General features: G+C 44.7%; 2 protein-coding genes across 2 annotated transcripts; both read left to right on the top strand.

Annotated features, from left to right (window-relative positions):
• Positions 1-1,363: 1,363 nt before the first annotated feature.
• ARL6IP1 (ARL6 interacting reticulophagy regulator 1) lies at positions 1,364-13,816 on the top strand. The gene is made up of 6 exons (XM_081338411.1): positions 1,364-1,443; positions 6,536-6,669; positions 9,418-9,537; positions 10,566-10,683; positions 11,518-11,602; positions 11,767-13,816. The coding sequence occupies exons 1-6, from the start codon at positions 1,408-1,410 to the stop codon at positions 11,883-11,885; spliced, it is 612 nt and encodes a 203-aa protein (XP_081194537.1). The 5' UTR covers positions 1,364-1,407; the 3' UTR covers positions 11,886-13,816.
• Positions 13,817-16,159: 2,343 nt separating this feature from the next.
• Positions 16,160-25,994, top strand: RPS15A (ribosomal protein S15a). The gene is made up of 5 exons (XM_081338413.1): positions 16,160-16,195; positions 18,847-18,984; positions 19,626-19,705; positions 24,288-24,373; positions 25,855-25,994. Exons 2-5 carry the CDS (start codon positions 18,852-18,854, stop codon positions 25,946-25,948), a joined length of 393 nt encoding a protein of 130 aa, XP_081194539.1. The 5' UTR covers positions 16,160-16,195; positions 18,847-18,851; the 3' UTR covers positions 25,949-25,994.
• Positions 25,995-27,750: the final 1,756 nt, after the last annotated feature.

Raw genomic sequence — 27,750 nt, forward strand, 5'->3', positions numbered from 1 at the left:
GGCGTTTGCTGCTTCAGAGGTCCCGAAGATTGTTGGCAAGGTAGAAGAGGAACAGGTGGCTTTGGAATCCTTCAGAAAGTTTTGTTCCTGGAAGATCTGATTTTACACGTTTGCTCATTTGGAGTTAAAAGCCAACACCATTTCCAATCGGCTATTTTTAATTTTGCATTTGATGGTGTTGCGTGAACCACTGTTAATTAAAGATACATCCCCCCCTTTGGAATGCATAATCACAAAGGAACTTGTGCAAAAGTTGCTATTGTCTCACACACCCCTTTCTCCCCCCCAGTGTAAAGTTTTGCCCACTTGCAGATCAGGACTATACCCTTTAAAAACACAAAAATACACGAATACAAGGTGAATCCTAGTTTGCTCCACCTTCCTGTTGTGCTTATGCTTTTAGATGGCATCCTTTTCCTGTTCAGTGCAGGTTCTGCTTTGTGGCGATATGCAAAGTAGCAAGCTTGCATTGGGAAGCCATCTTCCCACAGGTTTTTTCCCCACTTTTGAGCACTTTAATCTTCCGACTGACATTTTGCTGGTTAAAGGAATCACTTCCCCTAAAAGGAGTATTTAATTTGACCCAATTAGGAGAAACGTGGAGCCCTTGGTGCTCTCTGAGCTTGGTTCGTTTTCTTGCAGAAGTTCCATTGCTCAACAGTCTGGCAACAGTCAAAAACAGGGATCTTCAGACTTGGCCTTCATGACTTCTGGACTTCAACTCCCAGAATTCCTCAGCCAGGCACGCTGTCCGAGGAATTCTGGGAGTTGAAGTCCACACGTCCAAAGGGCCAAGTTGGAAGACACCCCCCCACGGGTCAAAAGCATAGTTTCTTTGACTAAACCAGGGGTCTTCAAACTTGGCCCTTTTATGACTTGTGGACTTCAACTCCCAGAATTCCTCAGCCAGGCACGCTGGCTGAGGAATTCTGGGAGTTGAAGTCCACAAGTCATAAAAGGGCCAAGTTTGAAGAGCCCTAGACTAAACCATTCTAACGGGAGTAAAAGTACTTAGACTGCAAGCTTATTCAAAAGGCAGGATGACAGTTCCCATCATGCCTGCTGGCTGGGGCTTATGGGGGCTGGAGTTCAAGCACCCTTTGCAGCCTGCTTCATTTCCTGAGCCGTTAAAAGGCGTGGTGTGGGGGTTTTTTTTCCCCTCCCCGGAGGGGGCGGGGCTTGCCTGCCACCTCCTCCTCCTCCTCCTCCTCCTCCCCCTTCCGCGCGCCAACCCGAACGACGGCAGGAAAGAAAAGCGGCGATTGATCCTCCCTTCGAAGAAGGGACCGCCTCCGAGCGGGCTGCCGCCCAATAGGGAAGCGGCGAGGGCTCTCGGCCGCGGGTGGGCGTGGCCGCGCCAGGCCAGGGGAGCGACGGGACGACGAGGCGCTGCGGCTGCCGCACAAAATGGCGGAGGGCGATAACCGGAGCACCAACCTGCTGGTGGGTGAGGGCCGAGCGGCCGAGGGGCAGAGGAGGCCGGAGGGGGCGAGAAAGCGCAGGGGCCGGGCATTATACGCGCGGTGGCGGGGAAAGAAGCGCGTCTGAGGCGGGCGGGCGGGCGGGCGGCAAGGGAAGCGCTCGCAGCCTCTGCCTGAGGGGGGGGGGAAGAAGAAACCGTCCTTTCGGACGCCACTCAGGCGTCCGCAGAGCCCGCGCGCAACGTGTGAACGCGCCAACCTGCGTGTACGCCGCCGAGTTTACGCCTCCCTTGCTTTCCCGAGCAGCCCCCTTTCTTCCCCCCCACACACGCGTGCATTTCCCGGGGTTTTCGCATTCCCCCCCCCCTCGGTGATTTGGGCGGTTCGCCCTGGAGTCGGAACGGCCGCGTTCGCGCAGCGCGCTCCACCCCGATTCGTGCCTTTTCTTCTTCTTTTTAAGCCGAGGGAGCTGAATCACTCGACGGGGCTGGATTTGCATGAGAGGGGTGGTGGGGGGAAAGAAAGGGTGGGTCGGGGAAAGGGAGGAATGACCTTACAAGACAGAGCAGGAAGCTGCGGCCCGTGTGTTTGCTTAGCTCAGGGGTAGGCAACCTTGGCTCTTTTATGACTCGTGGACTTCAACTCCCAGAATTCCCGAGCCAGCATGGGGGAAACTATGGCCCCTTCATGACTCGTGGACTTCAACTCCCAGAATTCCCGAGCCAGCATGGGGGAACTATGGCCCCTTGATGACTCGTGGACTTCAACTCCCAGAATTCCCGAGCCAGCATGGGGGAACTATGGCCCCTTCATGACTCGTGGACTTCAACTCCCAGAATTCCCGAGCCAGCATGGGGGAACTATGGCCCCTTGATGACTTGTGGACTTCGACTCCCAGAATTCCCGAGCCAGCATGGGGGAACTATGGCCCCTTCATGACTCGTGGACTTCAACTCCCAGAATTCCTGAGCCAGCATGGGGGAACTATGGCCCCTTGATGACTGGTGGACTTCAACTCCCACAATTCCTGAGCCAGCATGGGGGAACTATGGCCCCTTCATGACTCATGGACTTCAACTCCCAGAATTCCCGAGCCAGCATGGGGGAAACTATGGCCCCCTCATGACTCGTGGACTTCAACTCCCAGAATTCCCGAGCCAGCATGGGGGAACTATGGCCCCTTCATGACTCGTGGACTTCAACTCCCAGAATTCCTGAGCCAGCATGGGGGAACTATGGCCCCTTGATGACTTGTGGACTTCGACTCCCAGAATTCCCGAGCCAGCATGGGGGAACTATGGCCCCTTCATGACTCGTGGACTTCAACTCCCAGAATTCCTGAGCCAGCATGGGGGAACTATGGCCCCTTGATGACTTGTGGACTTCGACTCCCAGAATTCCTGAGCCAGCATGGGGGAACTATGGCCCCTTCATGACTCGTGGACTTCAACTCCCAGAATTCCCGAGCCAGCATGGGGGAACTATGGCCCCTTCATGACTCGTGGACTTCAACTCCCAGAATTCCTGAGCCAGCATGGGGGAACTATGGCCCCTTGATGACTTGTGGACTTCGACTCCCAGAATTCCCGAGCCAGCATGGGGGAACTATGGCCCCTTCATGACTCGTGGACTTCAACTCCCAGAATTCCCGAGCCAGCATGGGGAAACTATGGCCCCTTCATGACTCGTGGACTTCAACTCCCAGAATTCCCGAGCCAGCATGGGGGAACTATGGCCCCTTCATGACTTGTGGACTTCAACTCCCAGAATTCCCGAGCCAGCGTGGCTCAGCTTGGAAACCTCTCCATTTCCCCTCAGCATGGCTGGCTCAGGAATTCTGGGAATTGAAGTCCACAAGTCATAAAAGAGCCAAGGTTGCCTACTCCTGGCTTAGCTTGTAAATGAACAGGGAGTTACGCAAAACACTGACCTCTGGTTGATAAGGAGGGGAGGGGTTCCTGCCCTCCCAGAGAGCCTGTCCGTGGATGGCCAAGCCAGTCTGGAACTTAGAATAGAATAAGAGAGTTGGAAGGGACCTTGGAGGTCATCTAGTCCAACCCCCTGCTCAGGCAGGAAACCCTATGGGGGGGTGTCTTCAAACTTGGCCCTTTGATGATTTGTGGACTTCAGCTTTCAGAATTCCTCAGCCAGCAAACTTGGTCCACACACGTTTGAAGAGAGAGAGAGAGACAGACAGACAGACAGACAGACACACACACACACACACACACACACACACACACACACACAAACGGTCAAAAGCATAGGTTTCTTAGCTAAACCATCTAATGGGAGTAAAAGTACTTAGACTGCAAGCTTATTCAAAAGGCAGGATGACAGTTCCCATCATGCCTGCTGGATGGGGCTTATGGGGGCTGGAGTTCAAGCACCCTTGCAGCCTTCTGCTTGTTTTCCTCAGCCCTTAAAAGGCATTTTTTCCCCCAGGGAAGGTAGGTGAGTTGCCCTTCCACCCTATACCAGGGGTCTTCAAACTTGGCCCTTTGATGACTTGTGGACTTCAGCTCCCAGAATTTCTCAGCAAGGCACACCTGGCTGAGGAATTCTCTGAGTTGAAGTCCACAAGTCATCAAAGGGCCAAGTTTGAAGACCCCCCCCCCTGCCCTGTATACCATTTCAGACAAATGGCTGTCCAGTCTCTTCTTAAAAACTTCCAGTGTTGGAGCATTCACCGCTTCTGGAGAGGCAGGCTGTTCCACTGGTTAATTGTGCTAACTGTCAGGAAGTTTCTCCTTAGTTCTTTAGTTTCCAAGATTGTTTAAAGAGCAGGAGATTGGTTGTTTGTTTCTCCCGAAGACGAGCGGAGGTAGTCCTCCACATATGACCACAACTGAGCCCGAAATTTCCATTGCTAAGTTAAGACAGTTGTTAAGTAAGTTTTGCCCCATTTGGCGACCTTCCTTGCCACAGTTGTTATGTGAATCACTGCAGTTGTTAAGTTAGCGTCACGGTTGTGAAGTGAATCTGGCTTCCCCCACTGACTTTGCTTGTCAGGAGGTCGCAAAAGGTGATTGCTTGGCCTCCAAGAGGCTGCAACCGTCATAACTGTGAGTCAATTGACAAGCATCTGAATTTTGACCATGAGACCACAGGAATGCTGCATTGTATAAGTGTAAAAAATGTCGTTTTTCCCCCCATTGCCCTTGTAACTTCAAAGAGTCGCTGAATGGCTGTAAGCCGAGGGCTACTACTACTTATCCATACATATTGTGACATACATCATCGTGTTTTTATCCCACCTTTTAAATCTATAACTCAGAAGGATAGCCACGCACCAGTGTTCTGTCTTGCTGTTGGCTCGACGTCCTACCTTAAATCAAACAAGGCATGGAATGTTTCAGAGAGAGATCCAGACTTAAATGCTGACATATTTTTCCACTGGAATGCAAATTTGTCCTGATTTACAGAGTACGGAATAACAGAGTTGGAAGGGACCTTGGAGGTCTTCCAGTCCAGCCCCTCGCTGGAGTAGAGCAAGAGACTCTATACCAGGGGTAGGCAACCTTGGCTCTTTTATGACTCGTGGACTTCAACTCCCAGAATTCCCGAGCCAGTTATGCTGAGGAGAAATGGAGAGGTTTCTGTGCTGAGCCATGGTCGCTCAGGAATTCTGGGAGTTGAAGTCCACAAGTCATCAAAGAGCCAAGATTGCCTACCCCTGCTCTATACCATCCTAGACAAATGGCTGTCCCAACTGGTTCATATACCTAAGATTCCTGCTGGCTCTTTTCCCTGCAACCACCTTCTGCAGGTGGGTTAAGAGAAGGACTGGCCCAAAGTCACCCAGCTGCTTCCAGGCCCAAGATGGGTCTAGAACTCCCTGTCTCCTGGTTTCTCGCACCTTCACCCCCTACACAAAACTGTGTTTATGGGAGGTGTTCTCTCCAACTCTTTGAGACAATGCCCAGAAGGCCGGTCTGGAGGGCCGCATTCCCTGCAACAGGCTGTGGATTGTGGGAGTTGTGACCTCCCAGCTGTTTGGGGGGGAACCAGCTTTCCTTGGAAATGGTGATTGTTAGATTATATTGGTTAACATGCCCAAGGCAGGCCTAAAACCCACAGTCTCCTGGTTCCTAGGTCAGAATGCTTACCATGACACAAAACTGGCCATCTGCTTGCCTGTGGGCTGCCAATGAGTGCTACAGAGCATATACCAGTTTGGCTTTCTAGTTGGGAAAGCCTGCACGGCTACAAGATCCCCTAAGCTGCTAGAACAGGGGTGTCAAACTCAATTTCATTGAGGGCCGCATCAGCATTGCAGTTCCCCTTAAGGGGTCGGGTGGGTATGGCCAGGGTGGGCGTGGCCTACTGGGTGGGCGTGGCCAGAGTGCTTATGGCCTACTGGGTGGGCGTGGCCAGCTCTACATGGTTCACATCAAGGGTGCCTATGGGGGCCTGGGCAGGAGTGGGACAGATCTGAGGGTCTTTGGCAGAAGGAGGGTCTCTGGGCCAGGGCCAAGGCAGTGGGGGCCGTTCCCTCACTGTTTCCAGGATGGCTTTGCGGGCCACATGAAACACTTTGCGGGCCACCTCCACACACACACACACACACACACACCGGGCCTTGTGTTTGACATGTCTGTGCTAGAACCTTGAGGAGGAATCACTTTGAAAAATGCAGCATTGGGTAGATTTTTCTTATATGTCTTGCTGCTGATTATATAACACCCACCATATATCCCTTTTCTGCAGATGCGATCACAATGTACTTCTTGCTTGCTGAACTAATACACGCCAAGAGCTATTTAATGGGGGGGGGGGAAACCACGAGTTTCATTTTGCTGTTTTTTTCTGACATCTCTCTCTGCATCTCCCTCTGTGGTTTCAAGTGATACTTGCTAAGATAGCCATGGTAATAGGAAGAGGAACAAACAGGATGTTTTGTTAAGGGTACCAAAGTTGCTTCAGCAAGGTCAAGTACACAACATTTAGCCAAACTCAAATCTTTTCTCAGATGTTCCCCCCCCCCCAAATTGCAAGTCTTCAGTTATAGATTATTTCAGATTTAACACCCAAGGAAAAAAAAGCTTGCAGACGTCATTGTTTAAAAATGTCTCGCTTATGGAATGTACATACCTTTTCACATTTTGCTGCAGGCTGCAGAGACAGCTAGCTTGGAAGAACAGTTGCAGGGATGGGGTGAAGTGATTCTGGTAACTGACAAGATCCTTCGTTGGGAGAGACCATGGTTCCCGGCTGCCATGCTTTCTGTCGTGTCTATGATCTTTCTGTAAGTTACGTCATTTTAACATTACTTTTCAGCAGTTCTCTGAAATAAATTAGGCAAGTTTTCAAGACACTGCAGTGCTATGCAAAGTGAAGAGGATTTGTTTACGTAACTAAAAGTAGGCTACTGCAGAATAAAATTTGGTGTTGACTTAGGGTGCTGTCTTAATTTTCTTTAAAATAAAGGCCTACTGGGAAATCAGCAAAGAGCAAAACAAATAATGAGAAGGGGGGGGCTCTCAAAAAATTGTGTTTTAAAGCAAACCTGACACTAATACCCTTTCATAAATCGACAGCGCCGTTTTAATTAGGTGTGCAAGACATTTAGTCCTCTTAAGCAGAAGGGCTGTGAAAATGGTTTACAAATATCAATACCAAGCGGAGTTGTGCAAAATGAGAATCTACTGGCACCGGAAACCATCTGAAACTTAGGATTTGGGCCTGTTTATAATGTTCTGTTAGTAGAGCTGTCACTTTCCTAGAAGCGAAACCGTCTCTGCTTATTTTCCTTACTTTCTACAAGACCATACTACAGGACGGCGGAGGGGGACAAAAGATGGGCTTACACACCAGAGTGTAAATTTTTACACCTCATGTTCTAGCTAGTTAATATAGAAATAGTTGAGGAGGCTTAATGGAATGGCTGCTCTGTGAGATTTGAGGAAGAGCTCAACAGAGGCCACACAATCGTCTGTTTTTCTTCACTGAACTCCTTAACACAAGACCTGCTGGCTGAGTGACAGCTGAAGTAAGCCGAAGGCAGCTGATCTCTCAGCAGAACTTATGAAATAAGATGCATGACTGGTTGCAGATAAGGGAAAGGCTGGTAGTCATGTTCAACTACTTAGGAAAAAAAAATGCTGCCAAAAAGGTGGGGGAAGGGGGGAAGCACTATAGTAGCCTAAAATCTGAATTTGGAAAGAACAGATTGTCTGCGTTAAAAGTTTGCCGTGACTAGAACCAACAGGGTGAAGCTTAAGAGATTAGAATAGTTTATTTAAGTACAAGCATTCTGAGAACTCAAAACAGTATTACATTTCCTTATTTGGCAACTCTTTGCAGTCTCGCAGCTCTGGGCCGTACCAGAGCCGTAGTAAAGGTGAAATTAATTACACGGCTGCAGTAACATCCTGTGTTAAACATTCATACAGCAGCTGGGTCCGAGGAATGTAGGAAAAACTTTTTTGAACCCCTCTTTTTCACTAAACGGTGGCCTTTCTATCCTAGAGCAGGGGTAGGCAACCTTGGCTCTTTTATGACTCATGGACTTCAACTCCCAGAATTCCTGAGTCAGCATAGCTGACTCAGGAATTCTGGGAGTTGAAGTCCATGAGTCATAAAAGAGCCAAGGTTGCCTACCCCTGTCCTAGAGGGATGCTTTCTTTGATGCCACTGAATTCTGTTTGTGCAAAACATGTAGCTGTTTTAAGTGTCAAAACAGATTGTACAGCTTGTTCCTTGTAACATATTTGCTTTTTTTAAAAAAAAAAAAATAGAAGTGGGAGCCATCGGTGGTGACCGAATCTAGGTTATTTTGTTTTAAGTGGCTTAATCTAGAATTCGTTTAATTTATAGCAGCGATATTCACAAGCTAATATAGAAATCCTAGCGGGATTTGCAGTCCTGATATTTTAACATCCGCTTTTGTTTGAGACCTGTTTACGTAGCCGCCTCAGCCTCAGTGCAAATAAAAGTAACGGTGATGGATTACAATACATTTAGAGAATATCAGGTTGTAGAGGATAGCAATTGTTACAATTCAGTCCGGGTTTCTTTGACAGGTTGGTAATGAACTTTGTTGTCTTTCAAAGTCAAATAGGTTTTCCCTTTGCCCTAACCCTGCTAAGCCCGTTCTCCCATTAGTCAAGTTATGTTTCTGTTGCAGAAACAAGATACGTTGCAAAGTGATAAAAAAATTTTTTTCCCAGATCTCTACTTGCTCCTGTTCCTTTCCCTCGCCCTCCAGCGCACTGGTGTATCAGTTGCAATTTTTAATTAAAGTGCACCGTGCATACTAATCCTTGTATTCCCTCTGGGACGTAGATAGAATTTCACGTATATTTAATTACAAGTGCTTGTGGAGAAGGTTGGAGGTGCGTTGGTAGAACGTGAATGTTACTTGTAATTTCGCACGTGGGTGATAATTATTGGCTGAGAACCCAACAAATGATTGGCAACAAATATTGGATCAATTCGGATGCAACAAGAAATGTTGCCTTAGTCAAAATTAGTCTTAATTTTAAATGAAAAATTAATGAAAAATCGAATTGATATCCCTCCTACTTGAGGTTTCCAATGGATAAAATTGCTTGAATCTGCTTTGAACTGAACGTTGCCTTGTACAAGTCCTCTGAAGTGGAGTAAGGCACAGTGTAATTTGGTTACCTGGAAGGTTTATGCTTCTTGGTTGTAAGGAAGTGGACAGATTATTTGGAGTGGGTAAGCAAGTAGTCACCACTTTGCTTCGATTACTGCCATGTGCTGTACATAGGACTTCCCTCGAAGGCTATTTGGACGTTGTAGCTGGTCCAGAATGCAACAGGTTAGTTAGGAGCACAACTTAGTATGCTTAGGTAACCTCATGAATGTAGAAGCTTATATTGAGTGTAATTCAAAAGTGCTGGTTGTTATTCACCGAGTCTTTTATGGCGCAAAAGTTGGGTAACCTGCAGGGGTGCCTGTCTGGATTGGATTGCATACGTTTTGCTTTAATTGTTGGATTACTATCTCAATTCTTTCTTTGTTTCAACAGGTTGATCTACTATTTGGACCCCTCCGTTCTCTCAGGTGTTTCCTGCTTTGTCATGTTTCTTTGTCTGGCTGACTATCTTGTACCTGCTCTTGCCCCTAGAATCTTTGGCTCCAGTAAATGGTATGTTTGAATATTAAATTCCACGAATGGTTCCTTTTTAAAAGAAAAAAACACCTAGTAAAGAAAATCACTCAAGAAATGAGCGCCGATCAACCCTTTTCTCTGCGGACTGTATGCGTTGGTCAGAGAAAAATAATAATTGGGAATAAAGAGCCCTCCATGAAAACAGTCTACCTACTCCTGACTCTTCCCACTGTTGCCAGCGCGGTCATGGATGGGCAACTTTACAACTTCTGCATTTCAACTCCCTGCTGGCTCAGGAATTCTGGGAGTTGAAGTCCATAGGTTGTAAAGCTGTCATAGTTTATTATTTAATTAATTAATTAATTAATTAATTAATTAATTAATTAATTAATTAATTTGTATACCGCCCTTCTCCCGAAGGACTCAGGGCGGTGAACAGGGCAGTACATATTAAAAAACAAGATACAAAAATTAAAAGCGATTAAACAACAATGCCCATGAATAAGTTAGTACACATTAAAAAAGTTAAAACAAACCCTTGGGTAACTATGGGCTGAGTCAATCTCTTCTGTTTTCTTATTTTGCTTACTTAGCAAACAATACCATTGCACCCTTGGAACAATGTGAGGTAATGCAGTTTAGGAACCTCCCTGTTGCAAATAATTGTTTGCTGACCCGGCAACATAAAATAGGAGGAGGGACCACTGTGTATGTAAACCCCTTGAGCTCCTGTTACAAAAAGTAGGATTCGAACCAAATCAATATTCAACGGAAGACAGCCATCTTAAATAAAACTTCAGTTTGCAGTTGACGATACCTTCCTTCATCCCTGTGTGGTCAGTGCAAATGAATGCAGATTCTACAAAGAAAATTACAGAGAATATCACTTAGATCTTAAATGTATGGAAAACCTAACAGACAATAGACAGGGATAATAAGTCTAAGGAGATACCTTATTGGAGTGGGAAAAAATGGAGAATAAATGATGAATGTGTATGTAGGGATGACCATTTTGTTCAGGAGAGGAAAAATATCGGTGTTCTGCTTTGAACATTTCCTTGAAGGACAACTGAACAACAGCAGCGCTTCCACGAAATCTGCAGCAACCTGGTGAAAACACGCCGCAAAATCGTTGGCTGGTGGAAACGCCTCTTCACATTTAAGGAAGAAAAACCTAAAATGGTAATTTGTTTGTTTTCCAGAAGACCTTCCAATCCCATAACACGATTAACTCAGTTTAGATCAGGGGTAGGGCAACCTTGGCTCTTTTATGACTCGTGGACTTCAACTCCCAGAATTCCTCAGCCAGCATGGCTCAGCTTGGAAACCTCTCCCTTTCCCCTCAGCGTGGCTGGCTCAGGGATTCTGGGAGTTGAAGTCCACGAGTCATAAAAGAGCCAAGGTTGCCTACCTCTGGTCTAGATTATAGTGTGTGTAGTAAAATCAAGGCCTATGGAGATTCTCAGTCGTCCAGGTCATGATTGTCCCAAAGATGTTTTTTCAGAAGGCGATTGGACTTTCTTTGTTTTTCCTTGAAGACGTTTTGTTTCTTATCCAAGAAGCTTCTTCAGGTCACAAAGCAGGCTGAACGTCTTTGAGGAAAAATAAAGTCCGATTGCCCTTCGGAAAAGCACCTTTGGGACAATAACATCGAAAGCTTTAATTGCTACACCTGATTTGCCTTTCTCTAACCAGCATCCATCTTTATTTAAATGTAAATTTTTAAATGTGGGCTTTTAGAACGTGCACCTAACCGTCTCATTTAAATTAAATTTTGATTTTACTTGCTAACAGTAACTTTACCAGGAGTCCCCGATAGCACTACTTTTATGCCTTGAGGACATTCAGATTGTCACACCTTTGAATCAGTACGGAAAATAAAATCTTATCCAGAATAAACAAGCGAACTGTTTTGTTTGTTAACGGCCAGGAGGAAATGCTGAGCTGAATAAAGCATTTTATAATGCCTTCAGAAGCTGCATTTTATAACGATTACGTGTGGTCTCTCTCTTCTAGTACTTCACAACAATGGTGTGTTTGTTAGCTGTGATTGCTTGGATAGGACAGCAAGTTCATAACCTCTTCCTGACTTATCTTATTGGTAAGCAATAGATAAAGCTGACAAGCTTGGGGTGGGGTGGGGTGGGGGGAATGGTTGTTTTTCTCTGCCAGAAAATGGAAACATTTAAATTAGCAAGTGCGGGGAAACAAACTTGGTACAGAAAAAGGCTGATAACTTATTTTTATTTTGCTTTTTTTTGAAAGTGTGCATCGTCTTCTTGTTCCCTGGATTAAACAAACATGGGGTAATTTCCAAATACGCTGGAATGGCAAAAAGGGAGGTCAACAAACTCCTGAAGCACAAAGAGAAGAAAAATGAATGAAGTGTTGCTTGCCCCCTCACCCAAATATTACAACTCTGTTCTGGGAACAATTCAGATGACTTGCTGCGTATTTAATAGTATAGAAGTGCTTATACCAGCCATTGCCTTTCAACTTTTAATGTTGGGAACCTTTTCTGCTGTACAATTCCCAACCACCTGGTCCCCAAACCACACATTAATACAGTGTGTTAACACAGCGTCATTCTTCTAAGTAAGTGTGATTAGCAATCTTTAGTGTAATAAGGCTGTGGATCAGTAATTATTGGTGATGGTAAGCTGATTATAATTGTGGAGCTATCCTGTGTTAATATTTTTGGTGTAAAAAAAAATAGCTAAACTTCTGTATTCCTTCTAAGTGTTTTACGGACATACACTGGACTGACCAGATTTATTTGGAAATATCCTCCAGATTAAATGAATACAATCCGTATTTTAAATTGTGGATTACCGTGATTTGAATAAGCAAGGCTGCTAGAATTGTGCATCCAAGTTAACCCCTGTCTCCATAATAAAATATATTGCACTGGAACCATACAGGAAACAGGTTTAGGAAGCTAAATCAGCTTTGTTGTTTAAATCGCTGTAATTTTGATGTCGTGTTCTGATGATTTTTTAACAAACATGGTCTAAAAAAATGTGTTGAAAATACTTGATGCATCCATCTTGTGAACATGGTCTACCTTTGTTTCCTTCTTGCTACTCTGCTTTTATTTTGAATTAAAATAACTATATACTATTTGTCTCCAATATGCATTTAAATTTCATAATTTCAAATGAATGAACAGTGTTATTCCCAGTTTGAAACCAGTCCTGAGGAACCTTAATGGTTTTTTAAAATTACCGTTAGGCTTTCTTTCCAGCAAAACAAAGGTGGTTAGGATGCTTAATGCTTTTATATTATTGCCTTAGAACTGCCTCATTTTAATTAATAAGCCACCAGTATAAATTTTTACAGTTTTCTATTAAATAAAGGAGCACATTTTAAAAATCTGCTTTGAGCAAAATTGGTTTGGTTGCATAAATTGGACCGTGTTTTTCCTTTATTTACCTAGAATTAATACAAATATAGTGACTGGGTGTTGATCAACACACAAACTGGCTAAATAGGTCAAAAGTATTATTCCCTCCTGGGCTTCAGCACATCTAAATTACCTTTATTCTTTTTTCCATGGCAAAATTTTCTTTTGCCAGTGACACCAGTGTGTTTGACTGGTAAGTGGATTGAGAAAGTGACACAAGGTAATTTTTATCTAAATATTGGCAATGCAGATTTTTTTGGTTGAGAAATTCAATCAATTGTAATAACTTAAAATTATTAGAATCCATTTAGTGCTATGCAGAGATTCAGATAAACCTAATTCCAATATGATACCAAACTCATGGTGTTTTGTGGTATTAGAATTTATTTTTGGAGAAATTAAAACTTGGCCAAGATAGTGCTTCTCCAAACCAATTGAAACCTTGTATTTGAAGATGCCAAGTTGGTTCAACACTGTAGGAGTGACTTTCGCTTTTATTAATGCCACCTTTACTTTTAGATAGTGATTAGATTGTAGTAAAAACATGCAATAGCAGAAGCACAAGCAAATGGCAAAAAAGTCTTTTGATAATTTGATTCGTTGTTTTTTAGGGTTGTTTTTAAAAGCACACACTTTACTGTCAGTCCCTTTCTCTTTTTTTATCTTTTTTTTCTAGAAGAGAACCAACTTTTAGCCTGGATTGTAATGCTGCAGTGTTTTAAATGAGCAAAACTATTACAAGAGGAAAGAAGCTTGCCATGTATAAAAATAGGACAGGGAAGTTAGGATAAGTTTTGTGTGCTGACCATTTTTGTTGTCCTTTCCTTTGTGTTAAATGTGTAATATAGTGATGGATGTTAATGTATACTTAGGAAACTAAAAGTTGAAATAAAAATGTGAAGAGAAGAAAAATGTGAGTAATGTTTTATTGATGGTCTACACCAACCACAGTCTCTAGGTTATTCAATAATTATCCGGAAAACCCCCAGCAAAACATGTCTGCTATTTCTGGGATACTCAGCTGCTGAGATCTTCACGGTTTCAATTTCTTCTCGCTTTTTCTTAACTTGCTCTTTACTTGTTGACAAGCTGTTTGCATATCAATGTTGGACCCCAGCTTATATCTACAGCTGCTAAAGACATCGATCACTTCCCCTCGGTCTTTGGCAAGATGATTACACTAGTTTGAACACAACGTGGGGTTAGGCTGACGACGAAAAGATCTATCTGGGTAAATAATTCTGACCGAAATTTTAAAAACTGAAATACCCTCCAAACACTTGCCAATCACCAGCCATTACAGCTTGGGACACGGTCCTTGCAACTCAACACAGTTGGAGGACACCAGGCTGGCCCAGTTCCTCAGGTCAATATCAATAGATCAATATAACCATTATTTCATGCAGCATTTTGAAAATATGGCTGGGACTTTGGAAGCTAAAAACCATTTATGGTCTATAAACTATAGTCTATGGTCTGGTGGCTTCAGACGAACGGTGTTCTAAAAAAACAGCCAACTATTTGATTGTACAGCGTTGAACTAAGATTTGGGTTCTAATCATGGAAGGTCACCAGGTCCCTAGTTGTTTCTTCTCAGCCCAACCTATTTCGCTGAAGCGTGTGACAGATGAAAAGAGCACTGGGTACATCACCAAATGCTCCTGGAAGAAAGTCTGGGACTCTAATGATTCTAATCAATAATAACAACCTCCACTTTCGGCACCAAATTTAGATAACAATAGGTTTGTATCACTATGCTGATTTTTATTCTTTTAAGCTGATTCTGTTGTATTCTCAAAGCTTGGTTTGTAAAAGCACCATTTTCTTTTCAGATTCCTGATACCGGATAATCACCAACTTTAGCTTGGTGGCTGGATTCATTTGAAATCCTAAACCATGGTTTGTTGAGTAGACTACAACTGGCTGAGGTCACGTAACAAACAGCATTCAGATGAAGGAAACCTGAGTTCAAATTAAAGGAACCTGCCATGAAGTGTGAACTTAGTTGGGGAAGAAAGATGGGGGCATTTGAACATGAACGTTAGAAATCCTGCTGAAAATCAAGAAGCCAACCTCACATTTAACTAGCCTGCTGCATATCCCCAATTCACATGGGTTCAGCGTGTTCTGTAAAATTACAAAATTTAGATTTGAGTAAACCATGGTTTGGCTGGGGTGGCTATCCCGAGGTTCTGCAAGAACCATTCATTTGTGAGTTCTCTTCCTAAGATAACGGTTGAAGTTCACCTATCTTAAAGTTGCCAAGTTTGAAACCCTGGATTAAAATTACTGAAAGGTACAGTGCTTCAGACACGTGGACCGCCATTCACAGTGCAAGTCGACTTGAAATTTAAATCCCCGGGGCATAAAAACCCGCATCAAGCAGGCTAGAAGTTACAAGAAATTGTGCACTATAGTCCTACTGCAGGGGATCTTCAAACTTGGCCCTTTGATGACTTGTGAACTTCAACTCCCAGAATTCCTCAGACGGCCATTTTGATGAAACCGCGGGCTTAGATCCAGACCATGGGGTCTTCAAACTTGGCCCTTTGATGACTTGTGGACTTCAACTCCCAGAATTCCTCAGTCGGCCATTTTGATGAAACCACATTAGATCCAGACCATGGGGTCTTCAAACTTGGCCCTTTGATGACTTGTGGACTTCAACTCCCAGAATTCCTCAGTCGGCCATTTGATGAAACCACGGGCATAGATCCAGACTTGTGGACTTCAACTCCCAGAATTCCTCAGCCAGAGCATGCTGACTGGGGAATTCTGGGAGTTGAAGTCCACAAGTCACAGATTTTACTCAAAGATGCAGATCCTTGCTGCGTTAACCCTAGAAAAGATTTTCTCCAGCGAACTAAATTCCTGAACATTTCTCAATAAAGAAATCCCTTTAAAATCGCGTAAACAATTGCCGTGACCCGGTTTGATCCTACACTACGTTGTGGGTTGCAGGACAACCGTGTTGTGCTTTGCAATTCCCTTACATTCCCTCCTTCCCACCCGCAAAAAAACAAAAAACAAAAAACCAAAAAAAATCCCCAGGGCTGGAGGCAGAACTGAAAACAAACTCCTTCTCACCACAGCCCAAACAAAAGTGACCCCTCTAGCCTTTCCATTCTCTATAGTCTCCCATCCATTCCCGAAGCAGGGGAATCCGGAAGGCTTGGATCCGGAAGTTCTCTCTTGTCTCCGGCTTCTTCCTGGTTACCTTGCCGCCTCGAATTCCCATAATAACCCGCGCGCGCGCGGCCGCCTTCCTTTTTCCGCCATCTTGCTGCCCTGGTGAGTAACGAGACGCTTTGGGTCCCCGCTAAGATCCGTCCCGCATCGCCTCCATCCCGCCTCCTCGGCCCGTTTGAACGCCGCTCCCGGCAAGCCGGGGCTCCGCTCGAACCGCTCGGTTCTTTCGGAGGAAGCCGCGCTCTTCCTGGCCTTCGCGGCGCCGGCCTGAACCCAGCCGGGGGGTGGCGGCGTCGGCGTCGGGTTAGGAGAGGAATGGCTGGTTAGGAGTGGAGCTTGGAAGGCAAGCTCGGGAAGCGAGCTGGGCTTGAGGCAGCGGGACAGGCCTCAGGTGGGAAGAAGGGAGGCCGAGACGGGCTGGCCCGAACTTCAGAGCCCAGTTCCCTTCCCACTAGGTTAACCACGTGTCGTGTGAACCCAGGACGTGGGTTATTAATTCCCGGGTTAAGGACGTTGTGGGAACAGGCTAGTCCAGGGCAGTGCAAAGCAGCCCCCTCTAAAACCTTGGTTGGGTGCGGGTGGGGGGGGCTGGAAAGGGGCAAACCTGGCTAGAGAAACACCCCCCCCCTCTATAAACCGAGCCAGGAATCTGGGGTGGTGCTGCAGCCAAACCTAGGTTTGCATTGGAGCCTTGCATCTCTTGCGGGGGGGGGCGCAGGCTGTTTCCCCCCCCTCCTTTTCCCAAGTTTGTAAAGTGGGCTGTCCGACTTGTTGCCAAGTGCCCGTCGTGTGTCGCCTTGTCTTCCATGATGGTTGAGGGCAGAATTCTGGGCAAAAGCTATTTGAAGTCCCAGATGGTTTTGTGTTTTTTTTTTTTGGTTTTGCAATTTGTATTTGGGAGCTTTCTGCCACATTCTGCACATGGATCCATCCATCCATGTATCCATCCATCCTCTGGTTCTTCAAATGCACTGCTGCACAACTCCCTGGATTCCCAAGCAACATGGTGGTTGTAGTATGGGGACTTGTAGTGACATGCACCACCTGGGAGAGAGAGAGAGAGAGAAGCTTGGGATGGTGTGCTGTGTAGAGAGAAACGTCCCAACTTCCCGTGGGTGTTTTGTTTGGCTTTTAAGCTTTATTGCTGATATTGAGGAGATAAATCCACAGAATAGGAACCACCCAAACGTGCTCTCGGTTGCAGCTTTTGTCCTGAAAAGAAATGGAAGCATAATGTACCCTTGTGTATATATGCAAAATAATAACTTTCAACATAGGCAAACCTAGTTCATGTCTTTGGATAAGGAGAAAATGCCGTCTTTTCTAAATTCCGTATTTAATGATAATGTTTCAGGAAGGTAATTACCAGTTTAATCTGCATTTTGGTGTCAGTTAATTCATGGCGTTCACAGCAAGTTTCTGATAATATCTGCCAAGAAAAGGTTCTGCAGCTCTGCTTTAAGTCATCTTGGTTTGCATTTGAAAAGTTTTCCTTGATCTGTACTAAAAAGGGGATACAAGATCACAGAATACTTTGTGAAGTCAAGATCTGAAAGCTTTTTTTGTATTTGAACTTGCTGTTGCTGAAATAACTGGTTTTAAATAATATTTGTTGACTAGCTCACAAGAGTGAGCTAAATTTAAGATTTTATCCTGGATTGGTGCAATTTTTGCAAATAAGTATTCACACTTTGGGTTATTTTTGTGCAATGGCTTTCAAGCTTTTCTTTTTTTCTTAAATAGCATTTTATCATTTTTGTTTAGAAATTCTGGGTACAATCCAGCCAAACTTTTTAACTGGAGACAATAGGCAAACTGTGTTCTATTAAAGGATGTGGAACTTTATCCTTGGGCTGAATTAATTTAGTGTAAAATCAGTACTTCAGATGCTGAACATAAGAAAATTTATAGACAATAAAGGAATCAGGTGAAAAAGCAGCTACTTCCTTTAAGAGATTATTTGGCTTGATCTGTAACATGCTTTGCACTTTTGCTCTAACAATTGAATTTGAATTTACAAATAATTTATTCAAATAATGCTTTTTTAGGAACTCTCTGTTCCTTCTTGCTTAATCTCTAAAAATTATAATATAAATGTAACATTTGCTGAGTTTGCAAGAAAGACAGTTTGTTTTGTAGGATAGCTAGGCCTGAGTATGGAAGTTGCAACCTGAACAGACTTTATCATTTATTACCCCCATTTAACACTATTAAGAATGAAATTACATTTAATGTCTCTACTGAATTCACTACTTTGTTGTCTACAATATACTTCTTGGGGATTACACAGTTAATGCATGTAATTCATTATGTTGCTTGTCATTTCTAAAGCCTTTGTGTGTTCAAAAGTGGAATTTTAAACAATCTCGTAGCGTTTGGTGTTGCACTGAACATATGTAAGCACCCTGTTAAACCAATGTTTCTTAAGGTTTTTTTTTCTCTCGGGAACCCTTTTCACTTTTAAAAATTATGGAGGACCCCCCCAAAGGAGTTTTCGTTGGTATGGGTTCTGTTTATGGATATAAATCATATTAAATATAAAAAAGGATGCATTTGCTGCCACTATTGCTTCTTAATAGCAGGATGGGATTTTAATGTGTTACTTTTCAGCAGAGGCTAGCAAATAATTTTTAATTTATAAAATCTTAAGAGGGTCTTGGGGGACCTCGGAGATAGTCCACCCCCGTCTTAAAGCATCCTTTGCAATTCTAGACTCCTAACACGCTCTCAAATGTTTTGTGTTGTTTCTACAGGCATCATGGTGCGCATGAATGTTCTGGCAGATGCTCTTAAAAGCATCAACAATGCAGAGAAACGTGGCAAGCGTCAAGTTCTCATCAGGCCGTGCTCCAAAGTAATTGTCCGGTTCTTAACTGTGATGATGAAACACGGTAAGCCCCAGGACGTACAAACTCACGTGTAACATTTTGGAAAATATGCTACCTGGGGCTGTTAGAAACGGTCCAAAAAAAAAATAAAAATAAATCATCCATCTTTGGGTTGGGAAGACCGGTTAAAAAGTTGGAAGATGGAGCTAGTTAAATGTGTTGCGCCCAATTTTATAACCTAATTTTTTTTGGCCCCCGCTGTTAAATCGTAAGGTTGTTAAGTGAATCCAGCATCCTTCCTCAATTTTGTTTGTGGGAAAGCCCCAAATGGCGATCACGTGTCCTCAGGATGCGGCAGCCCTCATAAATACCTGCATGCAAATTTTAATCACGTAGGGATGCTGCAAGGTGTCATTAAGTGTTGAGGACAAAATTGCCAGTCTCTCTTTTTCAGGGCCTGTGTTGGTCATGGACTGAATGTTGTCCATGAATTTTATGAGGTCTCCTAAGCAGGAATTTGAACTCTGGGCTTCCTGACCCAGTCTGCAATTGGCCTGTATTCTAGTGTGGATCTCACTAACTTAAGGAACGCTACAGTGAAATAACAAATGATTGGGTTTGTTCCATCCCAAATAGCACCCAGTGTTGGTTCTCAATTTGGATTAAGACGTTGAAAGTAACAGGCCGTGTTCTTTAATTCACAGGCTACATAGGTGAATTTGAGATCATTGATGACCACAGAGCTGGGAAAATTGTTGTGAATCTCACAGGCAGGCTCAACAAGGTAAGAATTCAAGCCGGGCTCCAATTAATTTGGGGAAGATGTACATTTTGCCTGTATTTAAATCGATCTCGCTTGACGGAAAATTGCCACTGTGAAGCACAGGCGTGTGCCTATAATGCGTCCGTTGGATTTGAAGCGTTTTGTCCACGTGCTTTGACCTAAAAGGGTGGCGGCTCCATCTTATCTTCAGATTACACTCTTAAAGAGAGATGACAAACAAGGAAAACAGATGGAGAGCAAGGAGAAGGGTGTCCATTATAGCCAGTTCCCTAAAATTAGCAGTGTGAAATTGTGTGGCCTCTTGCCCGTTAGCAAAAGACAAGGACAGATTCATAGCGTCAGTCACTAATGTTCCTTAAACCGCCAGGATGGAGTTCTAGGAAGATTCTCAATCATCCAGCTCTTGGTTGTCCCAGAGGCACTTTTCCAAAAGGCAACTAGACTTCCTTGGCTTTTGAAGAACTGGGGAAGCTTCTTGGATGAGAAGCAAAACGTTTTCAAGGAAAGAAAAAACCAAGAAAGGCCACTTGTCTTGGGAAAACAACACTTGGATTGTCAGGATGGAGCAACATTAAGCAACAGCGTCACAGTCTTTTGCTGTGCTCCATGTCTTGGAAATCGCCGTTCATGTAGCAGTGTGTATTTTAAACAGTTCACGCCAGAAAGCAAATTAAGGCCATCTCTTAACCTGCCGTTTTATCAGATTTCTTGACGGCTTTATAAGTCATCTCCATCCTGGAAGCTTAAGGAGCTTCATTGGAGGCTTAGAGATCTTTTTAACAGCCCTGAGGACTGAAGAAAGATTGCTGGATTTTTGCGGGATTATTGAAATGTTTCTTTATTAAATGGGACTGCCCAGAAAAACCGAAGTGACATGTTTATGGAAAACGCCTAGGACTGTTAGCAGACAAATCTATCACAACTTCCATTCTGTGGATTCTGTATTTCTGAGTCAGAGACAAGAGAGTGATTGCTTTTTCTAGTTTCCTGTATAGGTCAAATGGAGCAGCTCCAGTGATAAATTTTGAGTTCTGTGCTGAATTATTAGAATGATAAATCTGTTTAATCTATACGGGCATTCTTCCTTCTCCCATGCATGAGCAAACATGAATTCTAAATAGTCTCTTATATATCTTGCTGGAAGCCAGCACCTTTCCCCCCCTTTTTGGGGGGGGGATGTTTTCATAACGGGAAGACTTCTAGATGACCCTTTTTAAAAAAAATCAGATTCATTTTTAACAAGGTTGAAACAAATAGTGTTGCCCAAACATTGGTATGGCTTCCTTCCTGGAGGATTGCTAGTACTTTGTAGTCGTTGTCAAACTGAGCATCAGTTACTTTCCTCAATTCTACTCATTCAAATTTCATTCTGTTAATTTGTCTTAAAAGATCTGGGTTATTCCTTACTGGAGTAACTGCAACGTGGCTGTAGCTGTGGATTCTATCACCCAAATTAGCACTCGGCAAAAGGAAAAACATAAAATGATGAAACTTTTGAGACAGTCATAACCGTTCATCCTTTCCCCTCTTTTTTTTAATGGCTTGTTAGAGGAAGAATTCCATTAAAAAAATCATGCTGCTCTGTGATCATGAGCTCGTTTTAAACCTAGCTCCGAGCTGTTTATTTCTGGCGTTGGGAAAATTTTATATGCATCCTAAGGATCCTGCATTTCATCTTGCAAGTCTTCAGCTTTAGCTTCCTCGGTCCAGAAATGAGGAACACAAGGGGAAAAGCGAGTTCAGGTGCTTTTTTAGGCGGCGAGGCCCACTCAGCAAGCTGACTTGGCCCATTGGTGCAAGCAGGATGTTGGCGTCCCATTGCCCGAATGATTGACCAGGATCACAATATAAAAGTAAAGGTTTCCCTGACCAGTCGTTTTTGACTCCGTGGACCAGTACTGGGCTGCAGCATGCCTGCAACCGGTCCGCACAAGCAAGCAAAGCCCGAGATGCAGGCAGCACACAAAACCACGCACTCTCCAGTCCACGCAAAAAAATTCTCTCCAAGGAACCGGTCCCTGGTGCCCAACAGGTTGGGAACCTCTGCTCTAGGTGGTGGTACTCACCTTTTTTTTCTTGGCCGAGTGACCCAGCGTTGTCCGTAGACGCTTCTGCGGTCCTGCGGCCAGCATGACTATACACTGAGGCACAGGAACGCTACTGCTTTCCCACCAAAATGGTACCCATTTGTCTGCTTGCGTCAGCAGGCTTTCAAACTGCTCGGTTAGCAGGCCAAGGAACAGGAGCTCAGCCCGTCACGCGGCGCTCGGGACTCGCACCTGGGCTGTCGGGCTTTCGAGCTGTCAAGCTCAGCATCTTTGAACTCTTGAGCCACTAGCTTTCCTTGCCCGAGTGATGGGCCAGGATTGAGGCGTGTGCCTCCGCACTGCCAAATCACCCTTTGGGGCCACATTGGGAGCCAGCGAAAGAGAAGCCTTGGTCGGTACCTGGCTGCTAAGAGATGCCTTCCTACCTTGGCGTTTGGCAAGGGAAAGTTAATGGCTTTTCAGGTTGCCCAGAGCAGCTGTAATGCCAGTAAAGGCTACGGATGATTCTCTCCTGGCAGAACCAGACACCCCTGCAGTAGTGGTGAGATTCATGGCTGCTGTCGTCCTCTGTGTGTTAAGGATGGTTCTTTTCGCTGGTATTGCAGACCGGCTGGCTCGTGGATTTATGAGGCTGGAAGCAAGAGTTGCGTGCTAAAGCTAAAAAACAAAACGAGATTTGTGTTTCGCAGTTTCTTCTTGGTGCCGGTGTGTTGGGAGAGTTTATTGTGCTTTAAATTCAGCGTCTTTAGAGGCAGAGCCACGCAGCTCCGTACTTTCATATCCCATCATTGTGCGGCGGCTGTATTGAATGCTGCGAGTTTGTGTTGGTGTCATGGCTGAGTGGTGTCCAGAAAGCTTTTTTTTCTGTCGTTGCTGGGTGAGAATGAAAGAATCATAGAATTGGAAGGGATTTTTCAACCAGCACCGGAGTTCTCAGATCATTCCAGACAAATGTCTGCCCAGACTTACTTTAGAAAACTTCCAGTTTTCTTCTGAGCAGGCACAAACTCCAGCAGGCAGCGCGTTCTGCTCTTAATCTCTCTCGTTAGTCAGGACATTAATTCTGTTTTTGAGTTTGGATCATGCTAAAGCTTCCACCCATTGTTTCTTGTCCTGTTCTTGAGCTCCACAGCGGATAAATATGTTTTTTTTATTTATCTACTTAATCAGTCTTTATAGTTAGTTGTCCATCGTAACAAGTGACCCTGGTTAGCGAACAGTATCCAGTAAAAAAACAGTGACACCATAAGTACAAAAAAATTAAAATGCCTAGCAGTTGAGGAAAAACGTCGCAATCCGCAGCGAATAGAATAGAAACTTTATTGAGCTAGTTGTGTAACCGTCTCAAAAATAGAAAACTAATGCAAATAGATGCAAGAAGATACAAGAAAACAATGTTCCTAGTAAGTTGTCACCCCCCCTACAGTTAACCCCAGTCTAATCTAAATATTTTGGAATGGCATTTGAAAGAAAGTATGTGGTCATACTAGTGATAACACAGGTGTGTTCCCTGTAAATAGGATTTGCAAGAATTTGCAGTGCTAATACAGCCAGGAGACAGGTCGTTTCACACATACTCAGGGTCCCAAGTTTGGGCACAGGGTCGGAGAGTGAATGTTGCATGGGGTGGGCGTTAGGGACACACACACACACACACACACACACACACACACACACACACACACACACACACACACAATCTGGCATTCCTTAGCCAACAGGACCCGGAGCATGCCCATCTTGCTGCACTAGATTAAACAGGGAGAAGCCATTGGGGAAAGGTGGTCCCTCAGGTAACCTGGTCCCAAGCCACAGAGCAGAATGGCTAAACAGAGCTTTTTATGCTGTAGTAGTAGTGTTACGTAAGGGACGCGGTGGCTCAGTGGCTTAGGATGCTGAGCTTGTCGATCAGAAGGTCGGCAGTTTGGCGGGTCGAATCCCGAGCGCCGCGTAACAGAGCGAGCACCTGTTACTCGTCCCAGCTTCTGCCAACCTAGCAGTTCGAAAGCACATAAAAAATGCAAGTAGAAAAATAGGGACCGCTACGGTGGGAAGGTAACAGCGTTCTGTGCGCCTCTGGCGTCTAGTCATGCCGGCCACATGACCACGGAGACGTCCTCGGACAAGCGCTGGCTCTTCGGCTTGGAAACGGAGATGAGCACCGGCCCCTAGAGTTGGAAACGACTAGCACGCACGTGAGGGGGAACCTTTACCTTTAGTAGTGTCACATATGCCAAGTAACCAGCATCATTGGCTACCTAAATTTGTTCCTTTACATTTATAGCTGGGAAAATAAATAAATAACGGAATGACTTTCCAGGATTGTGTTCCCCCATAACCCTTTTTCCTGTCCCATTGTCTGTTGCATTACCTCTTCGCAACTACTGCTGGAAAGCTCTGGGTAGGATAGAAGAGGGAAGGCTGTGAGGATTTATCCACAGCTCTGAGACCAGATAGGACAGCGTAACAATTGCCTAAACCACTGTGTCTGCGCCAGTATCACTGTTCTCCCTTGCTTTCTTCCGTTTGGGCAGTGCGGTGTGATCAGTCCCAGATTCGATGTCCAGCTGAAAGACTTGGAAAAATGGCAGAACAACCTGCTGCCTTCACGTCAGTTTGGGTAAGCATGAGTCGAGGGGGAAAAAACCCGAATAAACTTGCTGAGAAAAAAAAAATGAAATTGCTCGAAGATGGGAAGATGATTGACTGCTTTGAGCCTGGCTTTTTTTTTTTTTTTTGCTCCTCCTCTTCTTGTTCCTGCTTCTTTGCTAGAACTTCGCGGAGAGCAAAAACGGCACTGGCTTCTTAAAACGGGGGGTTAACTCCACGCTGTTAACACATCTCATGCTAGAAGCTTCCCATTAGCCTTGGTGGAGCAGTGGGCTAATGCCTCCTTAAGTAACACCAGCTGCCTGCAATTAGTGCAGGTTCGAGTCCCACCAGGCTCAAGGTTGACTCAGCCTTCCATCCTTCCCAGGTAGGTAAAATGAGGACCCAGATTGTTGGGGGCAATAAGCTGACTTTGTAATAATGCCGCTTGGGGGGGGGCGAAAGCCCTAATAAGCAGGCATATACATAGAATGAAGGCTACTGCTAAGCTTGTAAGCCGCCCTGAGTCTTCGGAGAAGGGCGGGATATAAATGGGATTAAAATAAAACAATAAAATAAAAATTTTTAAATTTGAGTTGAGGTCTGTTAAAGCTTGGCTGTTCAGCTCGGTTACTCGTGCAGCCTTGGCACCGCTGGAGTGGGTAGCAGCTTTCCAGTTATTTTACTCCTACGTTTTGCAAGATGTGGGTTTCACAAATTTAAATATGCAATTGGTTTGTAGCGATAGAAGGAGCAACCGTTTTGGGCTGTCATTTACTGATATATATATTTTTCTTCCCATCCCTGTGGAGCTGAAGCAGGTATATCTGGTGATTGGAGTTACAGGGGCCAAATTGAGCTTTTGTTGGGGATGAACAGAGAGCCAGTTTAGTCTAGCCCAGGGATAGGCAACCTGGGCTCTTTTATGACTCGTGGACTTCAACTCCCAGAATTCCTGAGCCAGCCTGGCTCAGCTTGGAAACCTCTCCCTTTTCCCTCAGCATGGCTGGCTCAGGAATTCTGGGAGTTGAAGTCCACGAGTCATAAAGCGGCCTAGGCCAGGGGTAGGCAACCTTGGCTCTTTTATGACTCGTGGACTTCAACTCCCAGAATTCCTGAGTCAGCATGGGGGAACTATGGCCCCTTCATGCCTGGTGGACTTCAACTCCCAGAATCCCTGAGCCAGCATGGGGGAAGTATGGCCCCCTCATGACTCATGGACTTCAACTCCCAGAATCCCTGAGCCAGCATGGGGGAAGTATGGCCCCCTCATGACTCATGGACTTCGACTCCCAGAATTCCTGAGCCAGCCTGGCTCAGCTTGGAAACCTCTCCCTTTTCCCTCAGCGTGGCTGGCTCAGGAATTCTGGGAGTTGAAGTCCACGAGTCATAAAAGAGTCAAGGTACCCCTGTTCTAGAAGGATCAGTTCTTCCAAGCCAGTCGTGATTTTGTGCCCCGGAATAAGCCCCGGGCCGTATTTTTCACCAGCATCTCCATCCTCTCTTTAATAGGTACATTGTCCTGACCACGTCAGCTGGCATCATGGATCACGAAGAAGCGAGGCGAAAGCACACAGGAGGAAAAATCCTGGGTTTCTTTTTCTAAACTTGTAAAAAAAAAAGCAGACAAATTAATAAATTGTTCAAAAGGACTCTTTGCAGCCAGTCTCTTGAAGTGAATCCTTATGGGTCAGTATTCAGCAAGTGCCTGGAATATTTTCCTCTTTAATGTGTCGCCCTACCTGAAGTAGCTATGTTTTTTTAGATAATAGCAATGACAATACAAGGTGCCGAAGTAAATCTGTGCCCTGGGTTTTAGGTACTCTGTGCAACTGCTAGTAGGGGTGGGTCTTCAGGGCAATTCTAGCTCTGAACGTAAAACCTCTTCTTTGCATAATAGTCTGGCCCACCGTGGGAAGGCCTAAAAGTTAAACGTTCCTCTGTATTCACATGTTTCCTAGCAAAGCTGCTTGCATTTAATGCAATATTTTTTTCCCCTGGTGAGGGCCCCGCGCAGAAAAATCGATTGTATTTCTTCATTTTATATTACCAGGTTTGGGTTTTTTTTCCCCCATGTGAAACAAACTTGTGATGGAAAATTTATTTCTAGTAGTACTCTATGGATTGTTCTTGGATACAAGGCTGACTTTCCCATATCTTCTACTTTCTTTGCTGATGTATTTGTAATCAAAATGAGAGTGGGGTGGTGTATTTTTCCTGTGCCAGGCCAACCTTTCCGCATAGACTAAATTTCCTTGCTTTTCATATAACTTGAGCTAGGTTTTTCACAGAACAGGCCTCCCTTATCTCAGGTATCCATCCCCTGTCCACATTTTTCTATATTGCAGTGTACAGGTAGTCCTTGACCTACAGTCATTCGTTTAGTGACTGTAGTTACAACAACACTGGGGGAAGAAAAAGAGATTTATGATGCTCGGGACCGTTGCAGCATCCATCCCCCTGGTCCGGTGATCAAAAATTCAGATGCTGGACAACTAGTTCATATTTATGACAGTTGGAATATCCCAGGGTCACGTGATCCGCTTTTCCGACCACCTGACAAGCCAGATGCATTTCACAACTGTGTTACTAACTTAACAACTGCAGTGATTCACTTAAAAACTGGCAAAAAAGGTCGTAAAACGGGGCAAAACTCAAGACCTTTACTTGGCAACAGAAATTTTGGACTGAATTGCAGTTGTACGTTGACGACTACCTGGGTTAGAGTCTAGCTCATTTTTTTCTCCATCTTGGCAACTTTTAGGCTATGTGGACTTCAACTCCCAGAATTCCCCAGCCAGCATTCCCACCTCTCCTCCCGGCATCTATTTTAATCGGCAAGCAAAACATGGATGAGTGAGAACAATTTAAATCTCAGCAGAGGGCGCTCTTGGTCTCCAAGACAGAGACTTAGAAATGGTTTTGTAGACATTTTAACTTTTTCCCTGTTTTCCAAAATCCGGTATTGTGTCCAAGGCTCCCAAAGTCAACCCAGCAAAAGCGTCCTAAAGAGTTAAGATGCGTCTAGGTCTTGTGTTTGAATTCTACGCAAAATTAGTCCAAGTGTGCCATTTCCAGAGGTCCTCCCAAGTGTGTTGGTAATTCTCTTCGACCTTCCCCAGATGTTCTCCAGATGGGTAGGGACTACGGTTCTCAGATTACACAGCCATCTGACTTCCATGCCGATTAGAAATTTGGGGCTTTGTAGTCCCAGTTTATCTGGAGAATTTTATCCTGACTGGGTAAGTTTACAATTTTGCCTACGCTGACGATGGCACGTTGTATGGATGCTTTTGAACGCTGGTGGGGAATTCTCCGGAGAACATCATCCCTAGCCAAGTAAACCCGTGGATTGTCCCGAGAAAAGCCAGACTTCTCACCTGAGGAACAGAGCATCAGTTTCATCGT

This window comes from Vipera berus, assembly GCF_964194415.1.
Source record: "Vipera berus genome assembly, chromosome: 13".
Taxonomy (NCBI): domain Eukaryota; kingdom Metazoa; phylum Chordata; class Lepidosauria; order Squamata; family Viperidae; genus Vipera; species Vipera berus.

Coding starts and splice junctions, on each gene's coding strand:
- ARL6IP1 (XM_081338411.1), top strand. CDS start 1,408: ATGGCGGAGGGCGATAACCGGAGCACCAACCTGCTG. Junction 6,670..9,417: donor GTCGTGTCTATGATCTTTCT/GTAAGTTACGTC, acceptor TTGTTTCAACAG/GTTGATCTACTATTTGGACC. Junction 9,538..10,565: donor ATCTTTGGCTCCAGTAAATG/GTATGTTTGAAT, acceptor ATTTCCTTGAAG/GACAACTGAACAACAGCAGC.
- RPS15A (XM_081338413.1), top strand. CDS start 18,852: ATGGTGCGCATGAATGTTCTGGCAGATGCTCTTAAAAGCATCAACAAT. Junction 19,706..24,287: donor TCACAGGCAGGCTCAACAAG/GTAAGAATTCAA, acceptor CCGTTTGGGCAG/TGCGGTGTGATCAGTCCCAG. Junction 24,374..25,854: donor CTGCCTTCACGTCAGTTTGG/GTAAGCATGAGT, acceptor TCTCTTTAATAG/GTACATTGTCCTGACCACGT.